This window comes from Lolium rigidum, chromosome 4 (genome assembly GCF_022539505.1).
Source record: "Lolium rigidum isolate FL_2022 chromosome 4, APGP_CSIRO_Lrig_0.1, whole genome shotgun sequence".
Classification (NCBI taxonomy): Eukaryota; Viridiplantae; Streptophyta; class Magnoliopsida; order Poales; family Poaceae; genus Lolium; species Lolium rigidum.
This window is the reverse complement of record NC_061511.1, coordinates 61,443,937-61,453,783: the sequence shown is the minus strand read 5'-3', so window position 1 is coordinate 61,453,783 and position 9,847 is coordinate 61,443,937. Positions and strand designations below refer to the sequence as shown.

At 41.4% G+C, this 9,847-nt stretch overlaps 1 protein-coding gene across 1 annotated transcript; it reads right to left on the bottom strand.

Annotated features, from left to right (window-relative positions):
• Window positions 1-6,968: 6,968 nt before the first annotated feature.
• LOC124647149 (peroxidase 5-like) lies at window positions 6,969-8,079 on the bottom strand. The gene is made up of 2 exons (XM_047187128.1): window positions 7,846-8,079; window positions 6,969-7,754 (listed from the first exon to the last, which is right to left on the bottom strand). The coding sequence occupies exons 1-2, from the start codon at window positions 8,077-8,079 to the stop codon at window positions 6,969-6,971; spliced, it is 1,020 nt and encodes a 339-aa protein (XP_047043084.1).
• Window positions 8,080-9,847: the final 1,768 nt, after the last annotated feature.

Below are 9,847 nucleotides of genomic sequence, written 5' to 3'. Positions count from 1 at the left end.
GTTAAATGGAGATGGATTTGTAAACCCAAAAAGAAGGGTGGTCTGGGTTTGAAAGATCTCTCCAAATTCAATGTCAGTCTTATGTGCAAGTGGTGGTGGAAAGTTGAATCTAGTGTTGGCCCTTGGCATGATTTTATGAGTAGGAAATACCTAAGAGATACTGGTGTATTTTATTCAAAAAGCAGACCTGGTGACTCTCCCCTGTGGGTAGATATGCAGAAAGTAAGAGAGATTTACTTGCCTGGCAGAAGGATGCAGGTGGGAGATGGGAAGTTGACAAGCTTTTGGCATAATGCCTGGTGTGGAAGTAATCCATTGAAAGATTCTTTTCCTGATATCTTCCATATTTGCAATGAACAGAGTGTTACAGTTGCTGATGCTGCTGCTCTTGGATGGAACTTCTCCTTTAGGAGATATCTATCCCCTGATTTGACTGTTCAAGTTCATGGGCTAATGGGAATTGTAAGATTACAATTTTATCTCCGGCAAAAGATAAACCCTTCTGGAAATGGACAAAAAAATGGAATTTACTCTGTGAAATCAATGTACAATCACTTGTGCAGGAATGAGACTGATAGATCCTTCAAACATTTATGGAAAAGTAAGATCCCACTGAAGATAAAGATATGTCTATTGTTGATCTGGCATAATGCAATTGCAACTAAAGATAATTTGCTGAAGAGGAACTGGGATGGAAATGCCTCCTGTCAGTTTTGTCATCAAAATGAAATCATATCACATCTCTTTTTTGAATGTGCATCAGCAAAATATGTATGGAGCATTGTGGCTATGGCTGTTGGGGCAACTGACACACCTTGAAGCTTCACTCAATTTTTTTGGTGGTTTCCCGTTTAGTACCTACTAGAAGAAATGTACAGATTGCTGGGCTGGCTGCAATATGTTGGTCTATTTGGAAACTTCGAAATAGATCCTGATGGGGAGGACATGGAGACGGATGATGCTGATGCCTAACTCGTTCCTGATGATGCCGATATTACAAAATCGATCTCCTGCTTTTGAGTTTGTTGCGATCGCTGATGGTTTGATGACACTGACACCGGCCATGTCTAATGCTGTGTTGGCTCGCTGTCCGGCCTGTTGGCCTTTTGTTTGATGTAAAAAACCTTAAAGTTTCCTCCACCATGTAATGTTTCTATAGCGCTAGCATTAGACGGCGTCCCCCTCCCCCATGCTGTTTTCTTTTTCTTGTTACCAAAACTACTATTGTTTTTCATTATCTCCTGGTAATGAAAATCGATCCCATGGTTGGATCGCTTGGAAAAAAGTTAACTTGAAACGGATAACATCGAAATGATATGAATTCACCTTCTTCTAAATTTCTATTCCAAATGTTGTCATATATATTTGACGAAATACAAGGGACAAGTCATACATGCATTTTGACTTCCTCCTTTTTTAACTTTTGGGCCAATGTGTTGAATTTTATTTATGTGGCACGTCTCTTCTTTTGGTGGTAATTTTGAGCCAATGTATCCATACGCCACAAATGAGAATCAAGCTCAACAAGTCATACAAGCACCAAAAGGGTCCACATATGAGCTATAGTTGATCTAGGGTGCATATTTTAACCTCCAAATACACCATTTTAAATCTTTGTGATATCATCAAGAGAAACATCGCAAGGTAGGACATAGGGATGTTATCCGCATTGGGGCCTTAACCTGGGAACATCGTGCAAGGCCATCTACAAGGCCCACCGAGTCCCAAGCCTAAGCATGTTCATTTGGGGTGTGAGTCCATCCCCAAGTTAGGTCCCAAACTCTAAGGCCCAATCACAAGTCCAAGCAACCGAGGCCTTAGGACTACATTGCTTGCACGAATATTTTATCATCATGATACCTTTGGCGCCTGCAAAATGGCTAGTTCCTCAAATAAATGAAAGGCATTGCTTCACCACATCATGCAACATCCACTAATTATTATGAAAACACTTTATTAGAAAGCAAACAAGCACAAAGAAACACTCTTTTTTTTATTTTGTTTTACTTGGAAGTTACAATTGCGAGGAACAGAAAATGGGTAGCTACTCCATTCTTCCACCACTATTCTTTCATTGTCCTCCTTCACATGTACTTCCTTGGCACTCCCAAAATAATTTCCTTCACTCAAAGCATTGGTACCAACATAAATATTGTAAAGTTTCATATGCATCAACAAGGACTCATTGATTTGATTACATTAGTAGATTTTTTTGTTTTTGATTTATATCCTACAAATTAATATAAGATGAAAAAAATTCAACCAAATAAAAAATGCAAAAAAGAGCAGAAAATTAGCTCAACACTCCCTAACAATGGTGCCAGAAAAGTGTTCGATAATCCACAAGTGAAAGGAGTAGTTGTAGCATAATTTGATTAATATTGAGTTTCGGACCCACGGGGAGCTAAATGCAAGCCCATATTCTCTAAGGTCCTATAAATATCTTATATGACTGTTCATGGAACAAAATTTAACAAATGATGCAAGGTTGAAGTTTACGTTAACATTACCAACCCTAGAAACCTACCAATTATTAACTTGGAGAGCTCAAACTTAAAAGTGTGTGACATGAGTATTGTGCGCCTCTCGCATCTCTCTTATCTATCCTTGTCACTATCATAGGAAAATAAGTCATGAAGGATAATGAACTTGATGATTAAAAAACCCGTGCCACACACATGAGAAATCAGAATTAATTAAGGCTAACCATCACATTAGCTTTTGATTTAAATATAGTCCTTCTTTTTTTTCTAGAGAGGAGCCATAATTATGTGCAATATTGTACACGGAGCAATCACACCACTAGTGATTGCTCCCAAGGTCAAGTACATGATAAGTCAAGACATAAAATTCAATAACTGTTGTAAGTTTCAAGGTATCCATTAGTTTGCTCCCTATTGAATGCAATCTAAAGCTCATGCACATATTTTAGTCACTCCCGCACGCTCTTATATAAGTCACGAGCAATATTGATGACTATATGTATTCCCCACAACATACGTGTGCACTCATACATCAGTGTTAAGACCATAATAGAAGAAAACAAAAATATATCGAACCAACAAGAAAAAATATTTCACCACTGCCCAAGTACTCAAAATTTGATAGAGAGATGCATACATTAAGGAGAAATTATATATAGCACCAATCATGATTTTTGCCAATAGGTTACGGTGAGGTGTTTAAGGAGAGTTGTTGTAGATGGTCATGGAGAAGGGCCCATCCCACAGTGGGGGAAGGAGGCACTGTCCCGCAGCGAGGTGGCGGCAAATGGGCCACGACCACCCTTGGGGGCTACAACGCTTTGCCTCCTTCCTCCTTGAAACTAATTGGCGATGGAGAGGAGCTCTTCTCCATTTATATGGCTTCCAGGTGGGACTTTTTTTTAGCTTTTGTCGGTGGCCTTCAAAAATAGGGTTTCCCATCAATACATAGTGTTGGAGACTTCATCTTAGCCATGGGATATCATCTGTTTGATTCAAGAGCTCTTGGACACCTCTAAAACCTTCCTTGGAACTCCTCTCTGTCCCCACAAGTCCACCAAACCGACCTATAAATGGTCATATCCATCACATATGGCAAGATTTGGAGTGAATCCAGTCACCAACTTTCGGAATCCCGAAAATGCAGGTTTGGACCTTTTGTTCTCCTAGGCTGCAAGTCGCACATGGACTCGGATTTTGAAGTTTAATATACCAAAATGTTCATAGGAATTTTTCCAACAACTTTCATGTTTAGGTGTTTTCATTTGACATTTATTTGGGCTGATTCATTGCCATCTTTGAAAACAGTTACAATTTCCGTAAACTCCGAATTTCACCATAATGAGGGACTTTTTCTATATTCGTGCAATTCCTACCCAACGAAGTGTAAGAAAAATATTGTGAACTTTTGCAATTATTAACAGGTTAGCCCAAAATAATAAACTAAAGTTGCCAATATTATGGATCTCACATAATAAATTAACACCAAAGTATACGAATACATTTAACATGTATCAACACTTTTATCTCCAAGCTTGGGGATAAGAATAATATAAGAACTAGCAAAACCCAAAAAACTTGAGTGTTGATGAGGAATTAGAAGAATATAATAACTATAAAAACCAAAAGCTTAGGGTTGTCCCCGTTCCACTTCTTCTTTCAAGTAAATTTGGGTTTCCTATTCCTCAACTCTTGTTTTAGTTTTACCACCATGAGTCTTGTGTAGATATAGAAACCATGTTCTTCGTTTTCTTTGTGTTTCATTTGGGTATTGTTCATAAAACTAAAAAAACACAAAAATATTTCATGCTTCTTTGTTTTGTTTAAATTTGCTTCTTATTGCTTCCTTTTGCATTTTTGAAAAAAATGAAACAACAAAAAAAATTCTTTCTTTTCTTTTCTTGTTTCTTTTTTCCCTTTTCCAAGCTTTTTTTTGTCCCTGTTAGGATAGAGACTTTTTTATTAGTTTTAGGTTTCTTGAATAAAGTGCCAAGTTTAATACATTTGGATTCTAAAAGATATTACAAATGCACGTGATATAGTTTTCTGTGAGTTTCTGTTTACCAAAAGAAACTTCAAAAATCCATGTAGCTCGGATTGTGCTAAAAACATCGTGAGTTCATTTTTTTGTCCTCTGCATTCTCGGAAGCTCTCATATTTTGCTGAGTTTTCTGATTGCCGTTTCAAAAATCGTTTGCTAGAGTTGTTGTTTTTGATAGATTCTATCTTCAGTTAGTTATGTGGCTCTTTTGAGTCTCCATTTGATTCTTCATGATTCTTATGGTGTTATTTGGATGGTAGACACTTAAGAAACTATGTGGATATTTCAAAGACAAATTTATTTGGGTGTTTAGTGACATTATGTTATCTATCTAAACGCCAATAACCTTGTAGAAAAGTGTGTGTGTGTGTGTGTGGTGGGGGGGGGGGGGGGTTGTAGTGAAGTTTTTTCACGGGTAATGAAGCTAAATCAATATCATGTATCTATGGACTTTAGTCCTTATTATGTTAATATTTGGCAACTTTATTAAATTTATTTGAACTAATCTACTAATATTTACAAAAGTGCACAATTTGTTGTTTTACACTTTGTTGTGTAGTAATTTCATGAATATGGAAAGAAGTCCCTCATTATGGTGAAATTCGAAGTTTCATGGAATCTGTCTCTGTAGAATTTTTTAAAGATGGCCACGAGCTGACCCAAAAACGACTTCGAACGGAAAACCTAAAACATGGAAGTTTTTGGAAATTTTCCGCTGAACATTTTGGTATACTTAAACCTTGCATCTTTTGCTAAATTTCATGGCATGAACAATCACATAAGAGAGTTATAGGACCTTGGAGAATATAAGGTTACCTTCAGCTCCTCATGGGTCGACAGTTAATACTTATCGAATTATGCTACAACTACTCTCTACACTTGGGGATTATCTAGCACTTCCTTAACGTTGTTGCCAGGAGTGTTGTGCTAAGCTATATTCTTGTTTGCATTTTTTTGCATCTCATTTTAGTTCATCGGATATAAAGCAAAAAACTAAAAATATGGTATTACATGCTAATGCTACTAATACAATCAATGAGTTCGTGTTGACGTATATGAAATTGCAATATTCCTGTTGGTACTAATTCTTTGAGTGAACAAAATTATGTTGAGGGTTCCAAGAAAGTACAAGTTAATGAGAACAATAATGAAAGAATAGTGGAGGAAGAATGAAGTAGCTACCCATCTTCATCAATGGTAACTTCCAAGTTTCCATGAAAACACCTTCTTACACAATTGCAAATGATGATTGCCTTTATTCTGAGCGCTTGACCATGCTTGCGAGCTGCTCTTTTCCACGTTCCTCCATTTTCTAGTCATGATGAGTGACGCTACAAATGCCAATTTTTGAAGGATGAAGCCATCACGGCAGTCCAATCCACACTCCCCAATTTGCCATCATAAAGGAATCACGCTGCCAGGGAATGACATTAGAAACAACATCACGCGACCACCTAGTCACTGTTTGTTGATCAATTCATCAATTGGTACTCGGTTGAATGATACATGAATCAATCAACTTGCGAATGACTATTTGCATAATGTAATTTCGATGGTAGCTTATGTAGCTAGGTGTTGTCGGCATTGTGCGGTTAATCAAAAAATTGATTGTGCTCAACACCTAAAATTTAATTGTTTGGGGATGATAATTGGGTAGTTTGTTTAGTTTATCACGCATCCAAGATTTCTTAGATAGTTTGTTGCTCCTCAGTAGCCTTGAGGGTGATGCTTTTAGGTAGGATATGAGCTACGGTTTTTTTTTGTCATGCTTCCTTTACTATTTCAGCATTTATAATTTCAAGTGTATTTAAATATAAGAGCAAAAAACATACTTAAAATATACACTTAAGTGAAAGTATGCATTAGTTATATGAAATTTCAAACTAAGGGCCCATTTTGCATCTCGCGGTGAGGCCCAAAGTTTCTAAGGACGGCAATCACATTGTGCCTCCTCGATCACTCTTCGCTTTTGTTTGAGAACGGCTCTTCTCTTAAACTCTCTGTATACAGCTCCAATCGCTTATCTCTTTGGCACTCGTATTGTACTTATGGGCTACATTTCGTCGTCAATCATTCGTAACACGGGCCGTTATATTTCAAGCATGTTAGCATTTCAATTTCTTAATTGCAAGCATTGCTAGCATCAGAAAGATCAGCTATTTCTCTTCCTCTCAAGTTAGTTCTCGACAAAAATGGTCCCCATTATTGCTTGCTCGTGCAAAAAAAAGAACAATACGTTTCTTATGGGGCATAAATTTTGTTCTTTCTTCCATACTTCTCGTTTTGACATACACACACAAATAGTAAGAAAAGTTCACTTTGGAAAGTTGAATTACATACACAAACAACTAGAACTACCAGTATGAGATTGGATCGATGGACACACACTACACACGTATATCAGCAAATTAAGCATGCATCTGAATGAATTTTAAAGGGCTCGACTAGTGGTGGTTGATGACAAAGCACTTCTCCCTGATCTCCCCTTCATCGCCGGTGAGCACGTGGACCTTGCCCATCTTGACCATGGCCGCGGCGAACTTGGCCTTCCATGCCCTCTCCTTGGCAGCATGAGACTTGACCATCGCCGCCGTCCGGCGATTGGTGAGCAGCGTCTGGTCGGATGTGAGCGGCACCTTGCGCGCCAGCACGTTCTTGTAGTACTGGTTGTCGAACTCCCTCGGCGTGACCACATCCAGCGGCACAACGGTGGGGTCGTTAATGTTGTCCGTGGAGATCGGGCACTGTCGCTTCAGGTCCGCCGCGTAGTACGGCTCGATGGATGGGTCGGTCGTGCCTACCTTGCCGGTGAAGTTGTGGATGCGCTGCGTGAAGGAGGAGCAGTGGGATCGGCCGATGGTGTGCGCGCCGGAGAGCGTGACCATGTCGTCGGCGGAGAGGCCTTTACGCCGGAAGCTGGCGATGAGCTCGACGACGTCGTCTGAAGGGCCGGGGACGTTGTTGTTTAGCACCTCATCCGAGAGGGACACGCGGCCGTCGCGGCGGCCGGCTGGGACCTTGTAGTTGATGCCACCGGCAAGGGAGGCACTGTCGCGAGCCGCAAAGGTGAGCACGTCGGCGCAAGAGACGGTGCGCGGGCAGGCGGCCTCTAGGGCGGCCTTGGCGTCGTCGATGACCTCAAAGCCGCGCATGCTTGGGTTGTTCGCTACCGAGTCCTTCTCCGCCATGTTCCCCGGCGTCGAGTTGATCAGCAACGAGCCGTCGCAACCCTAAATTAGAAAAAATGTCAGGTTGGGTCAGAGGTTATGCATGCATAGAAATTGTCACCATGAATCTCAATAGATAAATAGTTTTGTTTACCCTGACGAAGCAGTCGTGGAAGTGCATGCGGATGAGGCCAGGGGCGAAGCCTGGGTTGCGGGCGAGCGCGCGGCTGACGGCATCGCGCACGATGTCCTCCGCCTGCGGGCAGGTGTGCTTATAGAACCCAACCTTCAGAGACGACGACGGCGGGTACGACGCCACCACCACTGTTGAAGAGGCGGCCATGGCGAGCAGCACCGCCGCACAAAAGGCCAACCGTGGCGGCGGCATCGCGGTCTAAAGCTCGATTAATTACTAGCTTATTATTCGGTTGGGTCGGTGAAGTGCTAGCTAGCAAGCTCGATGTCGACCGGCTAATTGATGATGCTCGATAAGAAATTGATCGAATGGTGATGGAATTTGTTATGTGTGGAGAGATGAATTGATGGCTCCAGGCATTGGTGTTCTTATATATATATATATGCATCGGTTCACCGTGTATCAGTTGACAAATAATGTAGCCGCGTGTTGCACCAAGTCAACACAAGACCAGATCGCCGTTGCTCGACATACTTTTACCTGCTTTCATTAAGCTTGTCATACGTAATTGATTACTCATGCATGTAATGTATATGCATGTGTGTCGCTATTGATCTGCCTAGTGACAATGTTACCCAGACTTTGCATTAGCAACAAAATAATTCGGGCAACGGTTTTACTCCTTCTCCATCCCATAAAAATTGTCTGAAATTTATCAAAATTTAAATGTATCTACCAAATAATTTTCATACAACGGAGGAAGTACTAGTAGGTAACAAATACTAGAAAAGCGATGTATGATGTTGCTTGTGGATTTCCTAAGCGAATCAGCTAGCTTCTGAGATTTATCTATAATTTCATTAAGCTAGTCATGCGTAATCGATTACTCATGCATGTAATGTATATGCATCTCTGTCGCTATAGATCTGCCTAGTGACAGTGTTACCCAGACTTTGCATTAGCAACAAAATAATTCAGGCAGCAGTTTACTCCTTCCACCCAATGAAGATTATCTGAGATTTATCAAAATTTAAATGTATCTAACATCGAAGGAAGTACTAGGAAAACGATGTATGAATATTGCTTGTGGATTTCCTAAACGAATCAGCTAGCTTGTGAAAATTATCTATGACACGGTCTGTTCAACATGTATGACCGTGGCAAAGTCGTGTGGGTTAGGATGATCTAATGCAGTAGACTGTCTACTGTAGACAGTTCAGTTCGTTTTCATTTAACTTAGTCCACTGTACATTACATATTATAGTATATCATACGAATGGTAGCTAGATGCATCTACTATTCTCCGAAGTAATAGTCAGCGCGTTTTACATTACTAATTCGTTTTTGACACAAAAGTAGTTCAATGTCGACACACACAAATACATCACCCTACAAAAAAACATCATTAAGAGGAACTCTAGGATCTCTAGCACACACTGCATATCAGCCCGTACATGGCTGTTTGAGCTGATATGCGGCTTTATGTCTTTTTTTTGCTAGACCAGACATCGCATATGTTGTCTGGCCTAGAAAGTAGATCCGGGCAATAACCCAAAAACCCAATCCACCTATATATATCACGCACACACAGATCGACACGGGCCAAACCCCATCCGCATTGCTACCGCTCCGCCTCCCCGTCGGCGAGAAATCTGCCCATGCTCCGGCCAGCAGTCGACGCACGCGGGTAGATCCACCGCCGCTGCAGCGTCATGATGTCCGGACGCGGGTCGACCAGTCAAGGCGGCGGGAACGAAGGCGGGTGAGAAATCGGAGGCGGAGAAGAAGCGCTCGGACGCGGCGCGCCTCCGCGGGTCGTACCGGTACACCAAGCACGGGATGGCGCTGCCGCCCGTGTTCTCCAAGCGGAAGTCCAGCTTCTACCGCCGCTGTTTTGCCTCCCCGTCTGCCGCCTCCTCGTCTTCGAGCTCACGCGTGCCACCAACAGCGCTGATGAAGATGGAGGTTGACGATACGCCTGCGTTCGTGCCCGGCGACTATGTCGACGACGTAGATCCTC

Bases quoted from the DNA above. Each gene is read 5' to 3' on its own strand.
- LOC124647149 (XM_047187128.1), bottom strand. From the start codon at position 8,079: ATGCCGCCGCCACGGTTGGCCTTTTGTGCGGCGGTGCTGCTCGCCATG. The intron at 7,755-7,845 runs GTAAACAAAACT...TTTCTAATTTAG, and splicing joins TCCACGACTGCTTCGTCAGG to GGTTGCGACGGCTCGTTGCT.